Source organism: Amphiprion ocellaris, chromosome 15, assembly GCF_022539595.1.
Source record: "Amphiprion ocellaris isolate individual 3 ecotype Okinawa chromosome 15, ASM2253959v1, whole genome shotgun sequence".
Classification (NCBI taxonomy): Eukaryota; Metazoa; Chordata; class Actinopteri; family Pomacentridae; genus Amphiprion; species Amphiprion ocellaris.
This window is the reverse complement of record NC_072780.1, coordinates 4,896,841-4,919,680: the sequence shown is the minus strand read 5'-3', so window position 1 is coordinate 4,919,680 and position 22,840 is coordinate 4,896,841. Positions and strand designations below refer to the sequence as shown.

Here is a 22,840-nt window from a genome sequence, read left to right as displayed (position 1 = left end):
GTTTGTCTCTTACTGATTTTACTTTTTTGTTATTCTAAATATAAAACGAAAAGCTTTTTTATTTTTTTTTTAAAATCGTATATCCCTTTTTGATCATGAAAAGGAAAAACGCCTTGTATTTCAATTTTAATTTTTGTATTTTAAAATGAAAATCAAATAACCACTAGTTTTTTGTTTTTCAATACCCGTTTCAGAACGGAAAATCCAATTACCAGATCCGTACACGGAACCAAAATATACACGGACCAATAATAATAATTTGAAGAATTTGAATTGTGACTTTCTCAACTTCTCATTTAAAGATATCAGTACTTGTTTATAACATTTGTATATATAGACAAATTAAATATAATATGTATAAATATAAAATATATAACTTTTATAACTTTGCTGTCTTGCACAAAGTGGATAGTCAAACTGAATAAAAGCACAAATACATTTAAATACATGATTTCCATATCATTTAATTATTATTATTTTATTTATTTTTTTACTTTGAAGAACTTTGCAAGAACTTCAGGAAGAGTGGCCACAGTTAAACAGTCCAGTGTCTAATGGTGATCTAAATTCAACTTCAAAATAATAGCTTGTCACAAATACATTACAGCACTGTGAAATGTTGCTTTTTGTTAATCCCAGTCGGGGTCAGAGCGCAGGGTCAGCCATAGTACAGCGCCCCTGGAGCAAGAAAAGTTGAAGGCATTGCTCAAGGGGCCAACAGCGGCCACAACAGGGTTTGAACCACTGACCTTCTAATCAGTAGTCCTGAGACTTAACCATTGCACCACTGACTCCATGTTACTTTCTTCATGAATATGCTACAGTTCAGCCAGTTATACTGTCAGGTATGTTTCTGTGTGGTGTTTCCATTTCGTGCTCCATGTGCCCCCTTTTAACTTTGAGCACCTGCCCCTCCAAAGGACTCTGCACGGCCCTGTAGCTGATAACCAAAGTGGAATTTGTCCTGATTATGACACTAGATGTAAAGTCAGAGGATCTCCACAGTCATCATGGGAAGAATGTGAAGAACTGTGCAAAATTTTGAGCCAATCTTAAGTAGAGGTAAAGATATTTTACTTGACGTGTCAGCAAGATTCATGCAATAATACAAGCTCATACAAAATTTCATAATACATCTAGCAGATTTTATACAAGGTGGTGGAAACTCCTGGAGATTTAGCTACTTGCATTTGTAATTATGCTACAAAATGATTTCAGGCAGTACTTGTTCTAATACATCAGACATTTACACAGACACTTTACATAGATACAGATTTCTCTCCCTCTTTAACTCCATGTAACGTTCCTGCTATGTAGGTTTTTCTCCCTCTGGTTCCACCCCTTCGAGTTCTACTTCCTTCTTGGCCTCCTGAAAAGTGGGAGGATGGTGGACTTCAACCATCAGCTGGTAGATCAGCGTTCCTAGCAGCGCCCCGACGCATGGAGCCACTATGGGCACCCACCACCAGCCGCCTCCAGCCCTGCACAGACAGTTCACATTTGTAATCAGTGTGAGGGAATAAGGTTTAAATTATGTCCTAAATGCAGCTACTAACCTGAACACGTCCACCCCCCAGCCGGCGATGTACGTGAACAATCGAGGTCCAAAATCCCTGGCCGGGTTCAGGGCGTATCCACAGTTTGAGCCCATGGAGATGCCAAGAACCAGAACCGCTGCTCCCACCAGGACCGGCTGAAGACCATCAGGGAGGGAACCGTTCTTCTGGTCCCCGAGAGCCAGGACGCACAGCAGCAGGGCGGCCGTGCCTATCACCTGGAAAACATGGAAATAAAGGCAGACAAGAGCAGGAAGACTTCATTAGAGTGTTTGTGTTTCCTGGATGGGTTCCAGCTGAGGTGTTCTGCTCCTCTGTGAAAATGTATTTAACCCTCCCGATGTCTTCATTTACGGGCACCAAAAAATATTGTTTCCTTGTCTAGAAAAAATACAAAAATTCAGCCAAAAAAAATTCCCAAATTTCAGAAAATTTGCAAAACCTTCAGGAAGAAAATTCCAATAATTCCTTAAAAAATTTCCCTTAAAACTTTTATTCAAAAAACCCCTCAAATTTGGCAAGAAAATTCTTGTAAATATTTTCAAAAAAATGAGTGAAAATCTTCCAAAAAATCCTAAAAATATCTAAAATGATTACATATACATCTGTAAAACTTCTAATATTCTCTTGAGAACATTCACAAAAAAATCAGAAGATATTTACAAGAATTTTCTTGCCAAATTTGGGGGATTTTTAAAAATAAAACTTTTAAGGGAAACTTCTAAGGAATTATTGGAATTTTCTTCCTGAAGGTTTTGCAAATTTTCAAATATTTGGGGAATTTTTTTTTGCTGAATGTTTGGATTTATGAAGACAACAGGAGGCTTAAGACCTGCTGCTGGGTTTTGGTTCGCAGGTTAAAATTTGTAATATTTTTGCTGATGTGGGTCTGCACAAGTTTACATGTTCCAGTACACAACCCGCCTGATTCTTGGTGAAACTACTCAACAAGTTCATGCTTATCTTTCACCTTGAAGATGATGACTGGACTTCGAATAATAAAAATATAAACAGGGAGTGACAGTATCTGACCTGGTCCACGATTCCTCCCCACAGACTGAGGTAGTCGGCTGGGTAGGTGGAGAATATTCCTGCTGTGGCCGTAGGACCCGTTGCTGTCAGCTCACCTCCAGTGAACGCTTGGATGGCATCTGAAAACATCTCATCATACAGACATCAGACACACAAAGACATGTTTAAGATTAGCTCTGGTGTATAGTCTATTCTAGATACACCATCTTAGTGCTAGAAATATCAACTGGAGCCTCAAATATGCATTATTAGTCCACTTCATTTACTTTAATTTGTTCTTTATGCCTCATCCCTTAACCCTCCAGTTGTCCTGCAGGTCAAATTGACCCGTTTCAAAGTTTGAAAATGTGGGAAAAAATTTATTTTCACAGTGAAAACCTCCACATTTTCAACATTTTTGGGAATTTTTTAAACATTTTTTGGTGCAAAAAAAGAAATGCTAAAAAAAAAATTGTTTCTTTAAGAACATTCAGGAAAAAAAAAATCAACCAAAATCCAGCAAATTTCGCTGAATTTTAGTAGATTTTTTCTGAATGTTCTTAAAGAAAATATTGGAACCTTTACTGATATATATGGAATCATTTTAGATTTTTTTAGGATTTGTTTTTGGAAGATTTTTATTCATTTTTTGAAAATATTAACTTTTTTTTTTTTTAATTTTTACTTCTTGCCAAATTTCTTTTTTTTTTTTTTTTTTTTAATAAAACTTTTAAGGGAAACTCTTAAGGAATTTTTGGAATTTTCTTCCTGAAGATTTTGCAAATTTTTATAAATTTGGGGAATATTTTGCTGAGTTTTGGATTTTTTTCAGACAAGGGAACAATTTCTTTTGGTGCCCGTAAATGAAGACAACAGGAGGGTTGATGTCTGCCATCACCTTCTACCTACAACATGTTTATTCTGACTTCTAGAGCTCTTTGTGACATATAAATTGACTCTAACTGCAGGTGTCTCACCATAGTACTGCAGAGCGACTGTGGCTGCAGCCAGAAAAGCTCCAACCACCTGGAAGAAGACGTAAAATGGAAGTTTGATCCACGGATGTCTCCCCAGAACACACAAACTCAGAGTCACAGCAGGGTTTAGATGAGCACCTTGAAGAAAAAACAACCAAGAAACAATAGTTTAGGTTTAAAATGAAACATTTTCCAAATTAAAATGATCCTGTAATTGATATAAAAGCATATTTAGTACTCACTGCATGCACATTTGATCTACTAACAGGTTCTGACCTGCACAATTAATAAATAACCGATATAGTGATATTATTATAGAGCAGGTATTTCTGTTGTTGCTTCTTAGAGACAATAGAGAAATAATCGCAAGTGAAAACTGGGACCAGAAAAGGTGGAGGATCCTTTGTAACATACTTTATAGTTACAGAAACACACACTATGAATAACACTAGAATTAAGCACAAATTTGAGGTACTTTATGTGAAGATTTCCACTTTATGGTACTTTATGCCACAGATGCACATTTTACCCAACAGATAATATAACATCCCTTTAAATACAACACACTATTAAAGATCTAACCTGTCTTTTCCAACTTTCTTCGCTCTAAACTTCTCATAAATGTTCAAATGATGCAACATCTCACCAAAAAACAAGTATTACAGAGTTCAAAACTGCAACAGGCTTGTATCAGAACTTTTTCTCTTTCCTCTCTCTCATTTATCTGATAATGCTTCAGATTTATCTGGTGTCTGTATATAAAACTGTATTAAAAAAAGAGTTCAAACTGGCTCCACCTGCAGCAGCAACAATAACAAGCAGCTGACACACTTAAACTTCACTGTTAATGGTTTAATGATGCCACATATTAAGATAACAAATACCAGAGGGACCAGTCCAGTACTTTTTGCTGATAATACTCATGCATGTAGGATTTTCAACGCAGGACTTCAATTGCAGAAGAGGATTTTTACATACATATTAGTTATTTTACATTACATATTAGTGGCAAATGTAGCAGAGACCTTCAGATTCAACTTTGTTGCCTTAACCAACACACTGATTCAAGATTTCACTCAACTGATTTCATTTGTACAACATGTAGAATCAGTGGAGTTTCCCGTCAGATATTATCGTTTCTATCAGGATTCAGTGAAACCAGTTATCTTTAGTCTCTTACCTGAGACTCCACGAGATGCAAAGATCCCAAACGTGACTCCCAGAGCAAAACCCAGATTGATGGACAGATAGTGGCCGTTTTTCTCTTGACTTGTGGTCACCTGGGCAACAGAGCCACATCCAAACAGCTGCAAGTAGAGAAGATGAAGACGTGTTATAGAAAAAATAATATATACACACACATCAGGAAAAGAAAAACTTTTATAAATATTTCATTTGTATAAGTACTTCTATTTATGCAAGTTTTTCTTTTCCTGATGTGTGTAAACATTATTTTGGCTGACTCTGTATTTGTACTATGAAGTAGAAGACGGGATGTTCTGATGCACGTAAACAACGACAACACAGCCGTGGTGTAATCACCTTTTTTATGCATCTGATTTCCAAGGAACCAGCTTTATGATTTGTGCTGTAAAACTTGATTGCCTCAGCAAGCGAGATGGTCATTAGAGATAAAATACGACAGCAGTCAAAGGATCATCTCTGCACTGCTCACATTTTTACCCCCCAGTTACTGTCACTGTTTTCTGTCTTTGATCAGGCCAAAGTCCTCCAGAGTTATCCATTGTGCAGGTTCAGTCGCTGCTTTAAACCAGGACAGCTGTTAAAGGAACCTACTTGGTGTGAACGTTACAGATCCGGTGAGGATTTGAGCTTTAAAAAAAAAAGCAGCTCTTGCCACTAACTACAGTTAAAATACAGAATAAAAAGAGACTCTTACGATCAGGATGTAGACTCCCAGACACTCCGCCATGCACTCCCTGACCAGCTGGTTCCTGATCTGACATTTCCTCAGCAGCTTCTCCATCCTGAAGCTTTGCTCTGCTCTGTCAGGCCACAGGTGAGTTTTTCCAGCTGAGACTGTGACCTGAGGTGAATCAGTCTGCCTGGCTGAGCACAGTTTGCACTTTCATACCGAGGCTGCAGCGACGTCACACACTTTATGGCACGACGAGGAGCTGGTTTGTGTCCTGAAATCACTGCATGCTCGCTTCTCTCCACTGGTTTTCTCTGATCTTAGCTGGCTGGAGTTGACTCTGACCGCTGCTTTCATTTGATTGGCTGCTACATTTTCACACTGAGTCACTTCTGGGTCGTTAGGTTTCAGATAATCCAGTTTTCAAGAACTATTTCTGGTCTTTAGTTCTGTTTGGAGAAACATTTACAAACCTCAAAACTCTATTTGGTAGTGATATTTTAGTTTTTCCCATTCAATCCGTTACAAAAGTTTAACGAAAACACATTTTTCTAACTTTTCTGACTGTATATCATATTAATATGTATATTTTCTATTATTGTGATTTACAACTAACTATGGCTCAGAAAATATCACTATCTGACTTTTGTTTATCAGCGTTTTTGTTGAAGTGATTCAAAGATGAGGCTTTTCATTTTCAACTCGCCCATAATCAGAGATTATTTGACCTATTTTCCCAATATTGTAGATTATTAATCATGGGAATGATAAGAAATAACTGTGAAAAATCCAGGCTTTTCTTTTAAATAGTTTGTGAAATATTATCAGTTAAACATAGTCTTGAATTTCAATGCGCAAAAAATAATTAGAATTTTTAAAAATGCTGAAACGTCAACATTCTACTGTAACATGAACTTGGAAAGTATTTGATACATCAAGCTAACATTTAACAGGTATAGTTTTCAATTCCCTTAGTTTTTGAGATGAAATATCTCTTCTTTTCTGAATGTAAAACTAGATCTGACTCTTACATCACACTTCAGCTGAACTTTCTCTTTCTAAAAGGTCTTTCCACAAATTCAAGCAAGATATTCATTGTTCTTATGTCACAACTCTGCACACTTGTGAACTTTACGATAAACTGAACGGAAGTGTGATAGAAAAATAGAAAAATCTCACATCTGTTTTATAACCAATGCAAAATACAAAATGTTACAAAACCTTCCTGCCGTTCTGTGAAGTCAGACAGGAAGGATGTGAATAAAAAAGCTGAACAAGGCCTGAGTTTACTTTCTGACGGCTACAATGTGCATCCTCTTTGAGTGACATATTTTTTCATCATTCTGATCCTTTTAGCAGGTCAAAGAAAGACGTTACTTGATACTCTGATGCACACAAATCAACAAAAGTATTTAGAGACAAACAAATATTAATGGCTGTGATGCTACATCCACAAAGGTTGCCATAAATCCAGTGACAACTAGACGTTTGTGTAGATTTACATGTCAAACACAATTGGAAAGCTGCTTCCAAATGACACAGAAACGCATCTTGTTTGCAGTAACTTCAAAATGCAAATGAATTGAGTTCACCATTACACTATGGTTGCTTATATTAACTCTCCAACTGGTGAAAATCAAGGTTTTTTAAATCTTGTTATGTCCATATGGTGTTTTTTTTTAATGCTAGAAAACACACCATGAGTAAAATAAACAGTAAGGGCTTCATAAATCTGCACATTCTAGAGCAAAAATTTAAACATGCAACTTTTAAGTGTTTAACCAGCATAACCAGGGACAGAGGGTCTTTGAATTTAGCCTAAAAGGAACAAGCCATAAAAAAAAGAAAGGCCAAAACTATGTAAATATATTATGTTTTTATTTGGTTCATCACTCACTTACATCCATACTGGCTTGTCTAACAAGACAATACAAAAATAAAATACTTTACTGGGAACTGTTAAGTGTCTGATGTGTTTCAATCTGTCAGAATCACTAGTTGGTCAGGATTGGCAGCTTCTAGCCTACGTGGTCGTTTGAAAATCCCAGTTTCATCTTCAACAAGCCAGAGACCCCATATCCAACATGTTCACTGTGGCAAATCAAAATCATGCAACTGTCTGTCCACATACATCCTAGAAATATGCAGCTCTAGAGGAACACAACAGCTACAGTCCACCTGCCCAGAGAGTCTACTTCACTTTACACGTTATTTAAAGCCGCCAAAGAACTTGGAGAATAAGGAGTCGTCATCCCGCATGTCTGAGAAGTGGTGGTGGTCACCTGGAATAAAAACGAGTGCATTAGGACTAGATTGAGCTTCCACATTTGTTGAAATACAGTCCCTCGCCATATCACGGTTCACTCTTCATGGTCTCGCTGTATCGCAGATTTTTCGCTATATTGCAGGATTCTGTGGTACATATGTGTTTTTATATATCTATTATTGTGGCGAGCAGCTTAGGAGAACAACACTGGAGAAACAATATCTGCCTTGTATGCACTCTGCAACTGGCAGATGCTTTTATTTTGACACTCACAGAGAGCTCCACCATAATAAATGTGGCAGGAAGTGATCAAACACACTTCACACTAACGGCCCTGACAACATAACACTGAACCAAACTAACTAGGCTGACTGAACCACAAAAACACAATACAACACACATACTAATAACACTGGAACACGAACATGAACCACAATAATGACATTTAAACCCCCAACACCCAGAACTCCCATGGTGCATTGCAGCAGAACAGTTCAGTCATAGACCGGCTCTGCGATCGCTAAATTATTTTAATCATTTTTGTGGTAAATTAAGCATTTTCTAGCCTAAAAAAATTTAAAACAATATAAAAAATATATAAAAACTAATAATTAAAACATGAAATGCGTAGCTTCCAGCGCTGGGCTCTGATTGGCTCAGCGACGTAGCATCAGTCTCCTCTGTCTCCAGTGTGTAGCAGCATTCAGCATCTTGTCCATTTCACAGACGTCTGATAGCTGCATAGTGTTGCTCTGCAGTGTTGTCTGGTGTGTGGGGAGGTTTTATAAAGCCTTAACATATACATAAATAATAAAATAAATATGGTCGCTGCTTCGCGGATTTTTATCTATCACACAGGGCTCTGGAACGTAACCCTCAGTGAGAGACGAGGGACCAACATACACTAAAAACATTCTCATTTCTTTGTCAGCTGACTGCTTAGAAGCACATAAGCTGACCTGGTAACACTGGTCCAGTGTGATGGTCTGGTCCCTCCAGGATCCCAGAACCTCCTGAGCGAGTCACTGTGGTTTCCTCCTTGCCTTGTCCGTCTCTGACCGTTCGCCTCTCCTCTACACTCTGACACACAGGAACCACAGAAACAAACACAAAATCACATTATTCAAATTCCAGTGTAATTATTGATAGACGGCTATTTTATGCTTTGATGTTGCGTAAAACAGTTTGTTTTGAGGGTGTGCAGCGCTACTATGAATCACTTATAAGTATTAACATCATGCACTACACTTAAGGCTTCACTGGGCTGTTTGAAGTGTCCTCCAAATGCTTTGAAATGCAATATTACGTGATTTCTAGAACCCTTGTTTTTCACGACAACCCTATCCACTATATTGACTGATTGCTACACAATCTCCATCCAAATAACACTTTCTGTCCCAGTACTAATAGTTTAAAGGATTATTCCATATCAAACACTACTTTGTGACTAACAAGTTATGGTTTTAAAGATGCATCCTGCAACAAATAATACTTTCAGCCCAACTACTTATTACTTTAAAGGCTTGTTCCAGTCAAAATAGCAATTTCTAACTAATAAGTCATAGTTTTAAAGGTTTGTTCAACCCAAAATACAGTTTTTAAGAATTACATGTTGATCAAACTGTATACTTATTAAGGTCATTATGAGCTAAAATAAAGATGGTGTCATACACTATGGCCTTTGCACTGAGTAGATCTCATCTAGATATTTAACCCTCCTGTTGTCCTCATTTACAGGCACCAAAAAATATTGTTTCCTTGTCTGAAAGAAATACAAAAAAATCTGCAAAAAATTCCCCAAATTTCTAAAAATTTGCAAAACCTTCAGGAAGAAAATTACAATAATTCCTTCAAAGTTTCCCTTGAAAGTTTTATTTTAAAAAATCCTCCAAATTTGGCAAGAAAATTCTTGAAAATATTTTTTAAAAATGAGTAAAAATCTTCCAAAAAATCCTGAAAATATCTAAAGTGATTACATATATATCAGTAAAACCTCTCATATTTTCTTTAAGAACATTCACATAAAAATTGATGGATTTTGGTTGATTTTTTTGTGAATGTTCTTAAGAAATATTTTTAACATTTCTTTTTTTCCACCAAAAAATGTTCAAAGATTTCCCAAAAATGTTGAAAATGTGGACATCAGAAGTTTCACTGTGAAAATATATTTTTTTGCCCATATTTTCAAACTTTAATCCGGGTCAATTTTGACCCGCAGGACGACACGAGGGTTAAAAGGTTGGAGAGAGGTGAGACACGACGACTCTTTCGCAAACAATCAATAAGCCTGATGTCCAACTGAAGACGTCAGAATTTTCTTTAATGTTAAACAAATTAAAGTTGATTTACATTCAATATTAACACTGTCCATCTTGGCCACAAATGCAGTCCTTGCTTTAACATGTTACCCCCCTTAGTTATCCAATTCGGTAGGTGTCACTAATGAAGAGCAAGGGTCCTAGAAATGCAGCCTACTCTGCTGCAGACACATGCTGTTACTGAAATGTGCTGTAAAAGCGGATTAATGTAAAGCTGATAAAACTCACTCCGTCCGGTTTCACCACCTTGGTCACAGTGACTGACTGGAAAAAGGATCGGGTCCTGGGCTGGCTCGGTGCCTGACCAGCAGGAGGAGTCAGAATCCGATCCAGGCCACCAGAGGACACTGCAGAGTCCAGGTCTTAGGAGGATGAGGGTAGAATATTAGTCCAACACGAGGCAAAAATCACACATCGCTTTCTTCTGCTGACAGACGGGGAAAAAATGACCTACCTCTGTCTTCTTTGCGCTCATCGTCTGCATGTTTCTGTGGTCCCTGCCTCCAAATATCATTAAACTATTAAGACACAATATGAGAAAAAATATCAAAGTTATTACCAAAAAGTAAACAGTAAGACATGAAGCTGCAACAGAAACATAGGACTGAACATCTCATTTACCTTGGAAAAAGGGGTCCAGCCGTGAAAGGGCAAACTAGGAATATCTGGTGACTCATACGAAGGCCGGACGTCACCTCGGGGCCCTTTGGTCGGCCCTTGTGAGTCACCATCCGGGGATTTGAGCATAAAGTCTCTCAGGGGGTTTCCACTGGATCTGCGTCCACCTTCCTCTGCTCTGTCCTGAGGTGGAGGCGGCATGATGCTGGGAACACCTGAAATGAAGATGGACACTGAGTTAGACAGAATAGGGCTGCAGCTGATGATTACATTCACTGTCTGTTAATCTGTCAATTATTTTCTAGAATAATCATGATGATCAGCGTTCCTTTAAGTCCAAAACATTCACAGGTGTTTTGCTTTGTCTACAACCCAAAAGATACTGAGTTTACCAGGAAATTCTCACATTTAGGAGGCTGGAATCAGAGAATTTCAATGTTTATTCTGATTCAATAATTAATAATTGACTAATTGTTGCAGCTCTTCAACACAATGAGATAAAACAGGTCACAGAGCGAGTGAGAGGAAGTTGTAGCTCATATTCATCTAACAGCTAAAGCTAAACATGCTAAGCAGGTACGGATGGTGGTTCTATGTTTATACCAAAGCGTCCGGACTCCTGCCGTTCCTCCCAGCGGCCCAGCTGGGAGAAGATCTCCTCCATCTCCCTGAAGACGTTGCCAAACACTGGAGGCTCGTGGATCCTCATCCCATCTGGGCCAAAACTGAAGCCAAACCTCCAGGCGCTGTCAAAGGGGTCCTGCTGGTCCCCCCTGAAGCCGTCATAGTGGAACCCATCTTCATCCTCATCGTCGTCATCATCATCGTGTGTCATGGCATCGAAGAAGGGGTCCCTGATAGAGCAGAGAAAATGTTAATAAAAGTCCTGCCTCCAATACAGGCTAACAGGCACATTAATAGACCTTAAAGCACTCGATGGTTTTAATCCCCGGATCGCTCTGAGCCGAAATAAACAACAGCCTTCTCACCTGAGGGACCCCTGTGGCTTTCCTGGCAGGAAAACACTAATCTTGTCCTTGATGGAGCTGCTTCATTATCTAACCAACTCCCCAGCCTGCAGAGCAGAACTTCTGACAACACTGAAGTTAACTTCTGATTCAGCAGTTCAGGAAAGAATCAGGGGAGACTTAACTTACAGCACTGATTTATTTATTCTCAAGTTTTTACACTTAATGATGTGAGCTGCCAATGCTGTTTGAAACCTACTTTCAATTTTGGAAACCTTTACTGTACATGCAACAAAAGGAGTTTTCCGTGCTTAGTTTGCATATAGACCACATTAGACCAGGTACAGATTGAAAACCATCATGTATAAACACATGAAATCTGCACTAGATTGTCTAAGAGAGGCTTGTATACAATAATGTAGGGGATCTGCCAAAGTATTTAATCAGGTAAATTGAGATTTTATATATTCTAGTGTTTTTACCATAGTATTTACTTTAGTAAGGTAAATTTGCATAATAATTAATATTGTAGAGTCTTTAACATATCTCCTCAAGTAAAGGTGGAAAAAAAAAGTTTTCCGTGCTTAGTTTGCATATAGACCACATTAGACCAGGTCTAGATCAAAAACCACCATATATAAACACATGAAATCTGCGCTAGATTTTCTAAGAGAGGCTAAACATTGAATAAAACACAGTCTCTGATTTGTAAAACCTTAATTCTATTTTTAAAAATGCCACACACACATAGATTTTAATACTTTTTTGCATACCACTTCAAATCCCATCCAGGCTTAAAACCACTATATATAAACAGGTGGAATGTGTGCTACATAATCCTAGCCATGATTTAGATTATTATTTTTAATGTTATTATTATTATTATTATTATTATTAATAATAATAATAATAATAATAATAATAATAATAATAATAATAATAATAATAATAATAATAATAAATACAGTGTCTGGTTTGTGAAACCGTTATTCTATTTGAAAAAATGCAAAAAAAAAAAAGGATGATTTCTAAATCGGTCTCGATCTAAAACCAGGCCTTAGAAGTTTCGAAAAAAAAAAAACAATTCAGAAGCTTTAGGCTCTCTGCTATAACCTAACGGGTCTATCTTTGGTGGTTTTAGACCTGGACCTGGTCTAATGTGGTCCAGTTTCTAGCTAACTTCTGCTAGCTTAGCTCGCTGACAGCTGCGTATGTGACATTGACGATAAAAACTCACCTTCGGCCACGATACTGGCCTCCAGGGACTCCGAAGAACCCGCGAAACAAGTCAAAAACGCTCATTTAACGACAGCTTGGGTAGAAAAACTAAAGCATAACTGGAAATCCAGCAGACTTTTACTGCACCAGCTGTCAACAGAGCCGTAAAGTGTTCTGGATAATTCGGGGTGACGCAACATGTCGTCACGTTACGTTACCGTAAACAACAGAAGCAACGCGCAGCCGCAGTAATAGCGACGACAGCTAATGACAAACATGAAGACAGCTATCATTGATACTTAGCAAAAAAAAAAAAAAACTATTAAAAAAAACAATTAACTAATTAAACCAACTAGCATTAGATATTTTTGTTTTACTAAATTATTAAACTTAGATGCAGTATACCATCAACTTAACCAAGTACAGTAAACTGCTGTTACATGCTTCAATATTCTCATGCCTAATTTGTTGTTTTTATAATATCGTGGATAAAAATCTTAATATTTTAATTAGCCAAGTAAATTTTTATTTTATATGAGAGGATCTTAACCTTACTATTTAATTATTCAGGTAAATTTGTATAATTAATGACATTGTAGGGTCTTGCAGTAAATATTTAAAATGAATCAAGAAAATGTGTCTTTTACACAATAATATAGGGTATTTGGCAAAATATTTAATCAGGTAAACTGAGATTTTATGTAATATTGTAGTGTTTTTACCATAATATTTAATTTAGTAAGGTAAATATGCATAATTATTAATATTTTAGAAGTAACTGTAAAGGTACGTAGTTAGTAATTCTGTAGTATGAAACTTAGGTAGATTTCCAGATATAATTTTGTAGGGTGACGACATTAGGATTTAGTCAGGGAAATTTGTTGTTCATGTAATATTATTTTTAACCTTAATATTTAAATCAGCTGAGTACATCGCATAATAATGTAGGATCTTGAATTTATAAATTAATTTCATCTGGTGAAGTTGCATAATTAATAATGCTGTAAGGGTAAAGTACTTAAATTGGCCAGTTTTTTTTTTTTTTATGTAATATTGTGTGTCCTTAACTTTAATAGTTAAATTGGTTGAAATTTTAATTATTTATAATTTTATAGGCTATTTACCTTAATAATTTAAATATTAAGGTTTGTAGGATTTTGACCTTAATATTTAATTTAGTTGGGTGTTTGTATTTTATATAACAAAATAGCTTTAACCACTGTATATAAATTTGATAGGAAAATTCATAGTATTGGTTTCATTTCATTAATGCAATGGCTGTAGTTTTTAAATGTGCTGCAGAAATAACTTGATTACAGTTTTGTCGCTTTAAGTATTTGCCTATATAGCCTTTTGTTTCAGCATCTTAATTGCTATTTTTCGCCCATAAAAAACTTCCATATAAATGAAACTGTTATTATAAGGAGTACTTGTGCAAGTGTATTTTACTAATATTTCTAAACATTTTATTGCAGGACTTCTACTTGCAACAGAGTATATCTACAGTATTATTTCTACAGATCTGTAAAATGTCTGTTGTGTTTGCCAAGAAATCACTTTACCCAAACAGAGTTTTTTTTATATCCATATTAACTTCAGATAAAGTTAAAAACACGAATAGTGGTTCAGAATTAATGAATTGTGCAAGATTTTAAATGTAAAAATTCTCTCTGAAATGCAGCGGAGTGTAAGTATAAAGCAATATAAAATCGATAAACTTCAGTAAGGTACAACTATTTTGGTAAATAAAACAATGTTAAGATGCATATTTGGCAGACAAGTTAAAATTCTTAGACAAATGTATGTATTTAGAGTCAGCATTTAGCAGTAAAAAGAACACGGAAAATGTTTAGATCTTAACCCTCCTGTCGTCCTGCAGGTCAAATTGACCCGTTTTAAAGTTTGAAAATGTGGGAAAATATATATATTTTCACAGTGAAAACTTCCACATCTTCAACATTTTTGGGAAGTTTTTGAACATTTTTTGGAGAAAAAAAAATGTTTAAGAACATTCAGAAAAATTTTTTTCTGAATGTTCTTCAAGAAAATATTAGAATTTGGAAACATTTAAAATTTTTATTTTTAAAATTTTTTATTTCTTGTCAAATTTGGGGATTTTTTTTTTTTTAAAATAAATGTTAAGGGATTTTTTGAAGGAATTTTTAGAATTTTCTTCCTGAAGATTTTGCAAATTTTTATAAATTTGGGGAATTTTTTGCTGAATTTTTGGATTTTTTTTCAGACAAAGGAACATTATTTTTTGCTGCCCGTAAATGAGGACAACACAAGGGTTAAAGTGAATCCAAAAGATGCAAACAAAGAAGAAAGTTGTGTTTGGAATTTAATTCAGTGCTGCTGATCCACTGGGGCCTGATATGAAACGCTTTCGGTTGTGCAAAACACTTGACAGAAGCTTCTTCTTTCAGTTTGCCATTGATTGTTCCGCTGATATCAAGCATCGGTAATTTATCAAACTGTCAGACGAACCAAGAACAGAACTCAGAGATCAACATCAAACCGCTAGAAGAAGTGACACTGTTGTATTTACAAGCCACATGAGAAATATAGTTTCTTAAAAGACATTCACATCCAAAATGATGAAAATGTCTTTTTCTTGTTTATTTACTTAATATTTATATATTTTTACAAAATAAAAAAAATGAAACAAAACAAAAAAAAGCTAACAAGTCTGCAAGGATTGGTGAAGGAAAAGGAGAAAGCCATCGAACAAACAGGGACTACAGTACTTGTGTTTTTTTTATATATGTACAAGACAAGTTTATCCATTTAAATCTGTTTTTTTTCTTTAAAACGCACAGTACAAAAAGAAAAAATAAATCACTGACAAAAAAAAAAAAAAACGAAAAAAAACATAGTACAATTCTGTCCATCAGTACTGAACGCTGCAGATTTCCATACAATGTCAGGGGACAGGTGGTGGAGCAGGGAGCAGGTGGGGGGGGGGGGCTCAGAAACAAAATAAAACACACTGGAAGGCAGATTGGGTGTGTATTGGCCTTGGAAATCACTCTCAACATCTTTCATAAACAGGCGGGACCTTATGCAACATAATTCATGGGAACAGATACTGTACAAGCGCTGGATAATGAAAAAATCCTGTGCTAGGTGGAAAAAACAAAGCACAGTACACAACCACGGCCCCCGTGTGTACAAACATGCACGCAGTCACATGACAAACACACTTTTCCTCACAGTCCAAGCCAGTGAGCTCGCTTATATGTCTTTATATATAATATATCTATATTTGGTAAAAAATAAACTTCACAACTCTACCAATTTAGAGAATTGTTTCTTCAAACTTAAAATGACATAAAAAAAAAAAAGAAATAAAAAGAAAACATTCAACGGCAAATTATTGTGTTTGGATATTTTGTGTGAGAGAGAAGAGTTTCCACTCCAGACTAAAGGAGTGGGGAGTTGTTGATGGTAAGAAATACAAAACCAGCCTGTCCCCACCACCTTCAGATGTACTTCATTCCTCCCCTTCAGCAAGAAAAAAAGGGGAAAAAGACAAAAAAAAAAAAAAAAAAAAGAAAACCATACAGGAAATGTTCATTCTTTTAGAAAACAGTTCTATGTTACATACAAGTGAAAGAAAAGGGGGTGGGGCGGGGGGATTAACACGATACAAATTCCCAACACTCAATATTTCACCTCTTGACGGTGGGTTTCTATAACCATTTAGCTCCGACCTCCCCTCTAAGCCCCTCCTGTCCCTCCCAACCGTCCATGCACCAGGACAGCGCTCGTTCTCTCGGCACAGCACCTCCTCCGACCGGAGCCGGAGCTGCAGGAGTGCTGGGCCAAGAGACTGGGGAGGGAAATCTCTGCAGGAGGAAGAGGGAGTTTATACGTGGAGACTGTTTGTGGAGGGAGTGAGGAGCCCTCTCCCAGCTTGTGGACACTGCAGGGGGGCCCGTCGGTGGATGTTAGTTGGCCCCCCAGTTGTAGCTGTTGTACGCCGACTTGTTGATCTGGGACTTCTGTTGAATGGAGGCGTTCTGGCTGCGCTGTCCAGTGCCGCTCTGTGGAGAGACGACAGAGGACAGAGCTGGTCTGAGAGCTGCCACTTCCTGCTGTGTGTTTACCCAAATACAGAGCAGCTTCATGACACGATGAATCAACACACACTTCTTCTGCCAAGGACGGTTCGTAAGTATTTCAGAACAAATGGACATCTATAGTTACATATGTATACACAGAAACTCAAGTACAACATGCTTTTGTCATTTTAGCTGTTTTAACCTGAAGTTAAAAAGGCAAACAGTGAATAAACTTAACCTACATAGTTTATATAAAGTGGTCCCACGTCTAACACGGGGGTTACATTCCAGACCCCGCGATAGACAAAAATCCATGAAGTAGTGACCATATTTATTTTATTATTTATATATATTTTAAGGCTTTATAAATCCTCCCCACACACTGCAGAGCAACACTATGCAGCGATCAGACGTTGATGTGAAACGGACAAGATGCTGAATGCTGCTACACACTGGAGACAGAGGAGACTGATGCTACGGTCGCTGAGCCAATCAGAGCCCAGCGCTGTACACTACGCATTTTATTTACATTTATTATTTTTTAAATTATTTTTTAGATATTTTTTTATTTGGGTTTCAATTTTTTAGGCTACAAAATGCTCATTTTACTGCAAAAATATTCAAAATAATGTAGCGATCGGTTGCTATGACTGAACTGTTGTGCTGCAATGCACCATGGGAGTTCGGGGTGTTGGGGTTTAAATGTCATTATTGTGGTTTATGTTAGTGTTACAGTGATATTAGTGTTTGTGTTTTATTGTGTTTTTGTGGTTCAGTCACCCTAGTTAGTTTGGTTAAGTGTTATGTTGTCAGGACCATTAGTGTGAAGTGTTGTGTGTTTGATGACTTCCTGTTACATTTTCTATAGTGTTGTTCTCTGGTGTGTCAAAATAAAAGCAGTTGCAGAGTGCATAAAAGAAAGACATCCTTTCTCCAACATCGTTTTTCAACGCAGTTCGACACAATAGTAAATATATAAAAATATCTATATACCATAAAATCCAGCGATAAAGAAAAATCCGTGATACCAAATGCAATTTAAAAATCAGCGATACAGTGAGAACACGATTTGACGAGGGACCACTGTATTCACATTACAACAGTTATATGACTTATTTCTATTCACCACTGTTTATCTATTTTCTTTCCATTAACCATCTAAATCCCAAAACCAGCCATTTAAAAAGGCGTGTTGTCTTGAAATCAAATACTGCCAAAATATGCCATTTATCAGAGGCAAAAACTGTAAAAACAAGAAGTCTGATTTTTTTTTAAGCTTAATTAGAAAATATGATAAATCTAAAATAACAATTTTAGAAACACATTAAACAAGTAAGTAGTAAAACATCTATAATATGGGCAATCACCATTTCTACATCCTTTTCTTTATGATTCATGACATTGCACATTTGATAAACTTATTAAAAGACATCTGGGATTTCTTTGTACTTCTAGTTGTGGTTGTTCTGTTTCCACAAAGTCGCAGGATTTTACATTGCACTGAAAAATGAGCCCACAGGGAGTAAAAATGTGACCGGAGCTGAAAAACGCCCAGAAACTGTTTGGGTTTAGAGGGTTTATGTAAATAAGCGACCGGTGGCACATGATGATATTTTAGATCGATACAGCAGACCACAACAATGCCATCAAATTGTGAAAGCCAACCACAAAATTTAATGATGTAAATGTGCAAGTTTTGGGTGATTTCGAAAGCCTAACCTCTAAGAAATTTCTCTGCTAGAGATGAATTGTGTCCACACAGCTGAAACATCCAGGATTTATTGTGGCAAAAACCTCATTAAAAGGAGTGAGACTTTGTTTGTCCTCTTTCATTTTTAGGGAACACGATGTCTCACGGTCATTATTTTAAAATGATGAGCCTCAGTTACTACTCCACATATTTCTTAGTGAGGTGTGAAAAAACCAGCACAAAGAAACAGACGGCAATAAAAAAAAAAAAAAGAATAGAAGAATTTTCTCTACCTGTCCGTCTTGCTGCAGGTGGTGGTGCAGGATTTGAGAGTGTGGTTGTTGGTGCGGTGCCAGGATGTGCATGAAGGGAGGCGGAGCGTAGCCTGCAGCAGCCGGGGGATTAATGGGCCCCCCGCTGCCCAGCGCCGAGGGCAGGCTGAACGAAGCCGCCGGCGTCCCAGCGTGGAAACCCTGCTTCTCAAACGACTGAGGGAGGAAGCAACAACAAGGACGGTTTCATTTTTGAGAATTATTTTTGTCAAATGTTGCGTTATTTTAACCGTAAAGGAATTTCATCACATGCACGGAGGAAAGAAGGGGCTTTAAATGTTTACATTTTGTAATTACCTGCGTCTTTGTGTAAACAGACCCTGAAATATCCGGTACCCCCGTGTTGCTTGACGTCACAGAAACTCCTGCAAAGACAGAAGAAACGAGACAAATTCAGCCCAAAATGAGGTGAACTAATGTGTCATAGGACCACTCGCCAAACCAACCACATCCAGCCACATGGTTATAATCACATTCTAACCTTCATAACCGCTACTCTGCGAATTAATCATTTATTTAAGAGAAAAAACCCAATCAATTTAGAACAAAAGAACGCCGGGAAATTCCAAGTATGAACATCTATGCAGGTCCATAGATGATTTCAGGAGAATTTCCCTCCAGAGAAAACGGCAAAGAGAGATGAAAAGGGATGAGATGAAGAGGAGGAGGGATGACAGAAAGATGGTGTAGCAGCGGATCAGTTCCAGTCAGCCACAGTGGTTTCAGTCTGACTGTATCTGGTGGCTACTGCTCCGGTTGTTCTGGCACACACTGACCCCCTGTAACGCCACGGAGACGCAGAACAGGGTCAACTGGTGTGTCTGATGAGACAGCACAGGAAAATCACACCTTCAACACTTCAATCTGGTAGCAGTTTCAGAACAAAACGTTAGTGCATCCAGGTTTCTAAATGTTTAGAGACAACCTGTGAGGAAGACGACTGGCCACATGAAGAAATATCAAAGTGATAGAACATGACATCGCCTTTAGTGCCATCAGCATTAGTAAGGACATATTTTTTAGTGCAAACACAACCAAAGGGGGCAGAAGTCTAATCAACAATTATGTATATTTTTTTTCATTGGTTACACTGCAATATATCTTGTAATTAAAAAGACATTTATTGTCAATAGTAGGTTTGCACTAAGTCCTCTTCAGACATGGAATATGCACAATTTGTTTCATTTTAGAACAGTAATGACTCATTGATGAGCCAACAAACTGAAAACTCATGAGCCACTATTCAGATAATGAATAATCAGCAGTATTTCCATGCAAACGGTCAAAAATTTGCTGGTCATATTGACACTATTGCTACTTTTGGATAGTGGAGTATTAAAAAAAAAAAAAAAACCTAAATTTCTGAAGAATTGAACTGAATTTTCACCATTTTCCAAAAACATAACTGACCAAATGAGCAGAGAAATATTCAAACAATAATTCAACAGCTACAAAACTAATGAAAACTGTTAGTTGCAGCCCTCAATTATCAGTTAAGGTGAGATTTTGTCATTCCGCCGTAGGAGTCCATTACTTACTGTTCGATATTTGCCATCTGAAGCTGTGGCACTGCTCAAGTGAAGTGGAAAGCGATGATTAAGAAGCAGAGGATTTTGTATTCTTTCACAGGCAGCACATAATTAATGAACCCTGTCAGCCAGAGAGACACTGATTTCTACGCGCCGCTGTTATTATGACAGCACTCAATTCAGACTCGCGTCAAGGTCAAATGTTACACAAATGTGCCAAACTAGAGAGATTCTGCACCGACAAGGTACCTGTTTTAAAGTGGCTAGAGAGAGGCACTGCCATGATTTCAGCTTCATACAATCACAAGGAATGAACAAACAGTTTCGGCATGAAATTTCCCAGTTTTTAGTCTATCATCACTACCACAGGACGTGATCTTGCAAGTTGTCGTACTTCTTAGCTGCCACTGTACTTGGTGAAAGTACTGGATCAATGAAATACGTTAAACCCAAGTCCTTCAGTTCTTGCTAGATTAGTCCTAAAAATGCAACACTCCAATGCTGCTGACACTCAAACCGTTAAACACACGGCTAATTTGTTTCCATTCAGCTCCCAGGTGTGGATCCGTGCACACTGTTGAAGCCCGTTTCAATGAGAAGATCTTCAAACATCAAAGCCACACACTCTTTTAGAGCACAGCACAGTTTTAATCAGGTACTCCAGATGTTTTTTTGCCCTTCCCTTCCAGGGTTTGTAACCTACGTTACTCACAAGACGGCACACTCCGGAGACGGACATAACAGCAATGACAGTATGAGTGAAGAGCCAGCAACACTGAGGGAAGATGGGACAGCATCAACCAGAGTAACCCATAATCAGTTTGTAGCAGCTGTGATTGTTGTAAACTGCCCCTTTTAGACTCTAAACCTGATGATTACACAGTATAGCTGTCTAGAACATAAACGCCAGATTGGACTGATGATGAGTTACCCTGGGAGAAAACAGGTAACGGAAAGAATGGCAAACAAGGCTTGTAGGAGATGCAGGCTGCACTGAACTAACGGAAAGCTTATGTAGTGTGACAGGTCTTCCCACAGGCGCAGCTCATCAGCGATGAGGCAGAGGGACGAGAGCAAAGAGGGGGAGAAGGATGGCTGGTGACACAAGGAGGAAGACGGGAGGGACAGGGTTTTTCTTTTAGTTTTAATCTGGCACGTGGTGGCACTCACCGACTCCAGGCCCGGTGACAGAGCTGGCTGGCTTGTTTTGTGCAGAAGCGGCAGCGGCCACGGCAGTGCCGTATCCGCCCTTACAGAAATCCCCACTCCCTGAAGCCTGGCCCACATCCTCATAGCCTGCAACAGTCAGACACACAGCCGCAGCCCACAGCGTTAGACACACCAGGCAGGGGACGCAGACCTGCCTCAGATAGCATTTGCAAACAATCCATAGCGTTTTGTTTGAAGTTGTACCACATGGACAGATTTCGCCAAACCGTGACAATACAGATGGTGTCAAGTCCTCTGCAATTATCTGAACTCTGACACCAACGGCACTGTCTGTGTGGCAAAGTCTGTCCGTCTGGTCCAACAGGCAGATCAGAATCAACGCCAACGTCATTTGCAAGTACTATCTGACCCAAGTCTGAGGGGAGGAGGTGAGGGAGGTGAGGGGACAGGCAGGGTGTGTGTGTGGGAGGGGGTGGAAAGTGAGCTTGAGTTGGGTGATGGCAGAAAGCAGCAGATGGTGCAGCTTAGAACAAATAGGTGTCGCACATGTGACCAAAAGGTGGATTCTGAGTGATGGATAAAGTATAAAAACAAAATACAGCATTACTGCAAAAGAGAAAAAAAAAGAATATGCAGTGATACCAAAGTAGTAGATACCAAAAGGCCACTGGGAAAATATGAAACTGCTGAAGAAATACGGGCACAAATGAGAGTAATATTAAGGAATATGGGAAGATGAAGACTTTGCTTTCAACGTGGCTAAGATGAAGGTGTGTGCAGGAGTTGTGTTCGATGGGAAAGCCCCGGGGCAAACTCCACTTTCTGAAATGAGCAAAGCAAGCCATGGAAGACAGCAGGAAACCGATAATCTAACCCCCGTTTTTAAACTGGTACAGCTAGGCGCCACTGCTCAAGCCCCTTTCCCTATTCATTTAAATAGCAATTACATATATTATACCTGGAGACGTCACTGAATAAAATGACATTACGTGTTTTCTTGCTTTATGAAACAGATAACTTAGGTGTGTTCCTTTTGTGTACAAAACAAAAATGTACAAGATGCAGATGTATTTCTACTATTCTGACAGAACTAACCATGCTCACAGTCATTTTAAAAACGTTTTAACTCCAACGATTCAAGTAGGAATCAGCAGACAAGAATATTCCATAAACCACAAACAATTGTCTTGACACAAGCATAACAAATGCCGTTACACAAGCACCATGTTTATGCTTGCAGATGCTGA

General features: G+C 38.0%; 3 protein-coding genes across 11 annotated transcripts in view; all 3 read right to left on the bottom strand.

Moving 5' to 3' along the window:
* Positions 1–444: 444 nt before the first annotated feature.
* On the bottom strand, positions 445–7,133 carry aqp10b (aquaporin 10b). The gene is made up of 6 exons (XM_023261092.3): positions 5,445–7,133; positions 4,725–4,851; positions 3,545–3,682; positions 2,589–2,707; positions 1,557–1,774; positions 445–1,481 (listed from the first exon to the last, which is right to left on the bottom strand). The coding sequence occupies exons 1-6, from the start codon at positions 5,529–5,531 to the stop codon at positions 1,310–1,312; spliced, it is 861 nt and encodes a 286-aa protein (XP_023116860.1). The 5' UTR covers positions 5,532–7,133; the 3' UTR covers positions 445–1,309.
* A 148-nt stretch (positions 7,134–7,281) lies between these two features.
* hax1 (HCLS1 associated protein X-1) lies at positions 7,282–12,995 on the bottom strand. Of its 2 annotated transcripts, none has more exons than XM_055017827.1 (7): positions 12,828–12,995; positions 11,226–11,476; positions 10,626–10,837; positions 10,459–10,522; positions 10,251–10,366; positions 8,646–8,766; positions 7,282–7,702 (listed from the first exon to the last, which is right to left on the bottom strand). In XM_055017827.1, exons 1-7 carry the CDS (start codon positions 12,890–12,892, stop codon positions 7,629–7,631), a joined length of 903 nt encoding a protein of 300 aa, XP_054873802.1. In that variant the 5' UTR covers positions 12,893–12,995; the 3' UTR covers positions 7,282–7,628. The 2 variants fall into 2 exon arrangements, with proteins under 2 accessions (XP_054873802.1, XP_023116859.2); XM_023261091.3 differs by having other exon boundaries at positions 10,233–10,366; positions 12,828–12,994.
* A 2,376-nt stretch (positions 12,996–15,371) lies between these two features.
* The window catches only part of ubap2l (ubiquitin associated protein 2-like), a 28,058-nt gene continuing 20,589 nt past the window's right edge, over positions 15,372–22,840 (bottom strand). For 6 of the 8 annotated variants that reach the window (XM_023261084.3, XM_023261083.3, XM_055017823.1 and 3 more), the window contains 4 exons: positions 21,594–21,719; positions 19,192–19,259; positions 18,856–19,050; positions 15,372–16,854 (listed from right to left, as the gene is read on the bottom strand). In XM_023261084.3, the coding sequence (XP_023116852.2) occupies positions 16,759–16,854; positions 18,856–19,050; positions 19,192–19,259; positions 21,594–21,719 (485 nt within the window). In that variant the 3' untranslated portion in view covers positions 15,372–16,758. The remainder of the gene's footprint in view (positions 16,855–18,855; positions 19,051–19,191; positions 19,260–21,593; positions 21,720–22,840) is intronic. The other 2 variants (XM_055017824.1, XM_055017825.1) reach the window with 1 other exon arrangement.

What these genes read in the sequence shown, in the direction of transcription:
- aqp10b (XM_023261092.3), bottom strand. Translation starts at nt 5,531, where the DNA reads ATGGAGAAGCTGCTGAGGAAATGTCAGATCAGGAACCAGCTGGTCAGG. An exon ending in AGTCGCTCTGCAGTACTATG is followed by an intron (nt 2,708 to 3,544) that starts GTGAGACACCTG and finishes AGATGTTTTCAG; the next exon opens with ATGCCATCCAAGCGTTCACT. An exon ending in GGGGAGGAATCGTGGACCAG is followed by an intron (nt 1,775 to 2,588) that starts GTCAGATACTGT and finishes CATGTTTTCCAG; the next exon opens with GTGATAGGCACGGCCGCCCT.
- hax1 (XM_023261091.3), bottom strand. Translation starts at nt 12,892, where the DNA reads ATGAGCGTTTTTGACTTGTTTCGCGGGTTCTTCGGAGTCCCTGGAGGC. An exon ending in GCAGGAGTCCGGACGCTTTG is followed by an intron (nt 10,838 to 11,225) that starts GTATAAACATAG and finishes TCTTCATTTCAG; the next exon opens with GTGTTCCCAGCATCATGCCG. An exon ending in TGAGCGCAAAGAAGACAGAG is followed by an intron (nt 10,367 to 10,458) that starts GTAGGTCATTTT and finishes CATCCTCCTAAG; the next exon opens with ACCTGGACTCTGCAGTGTCC.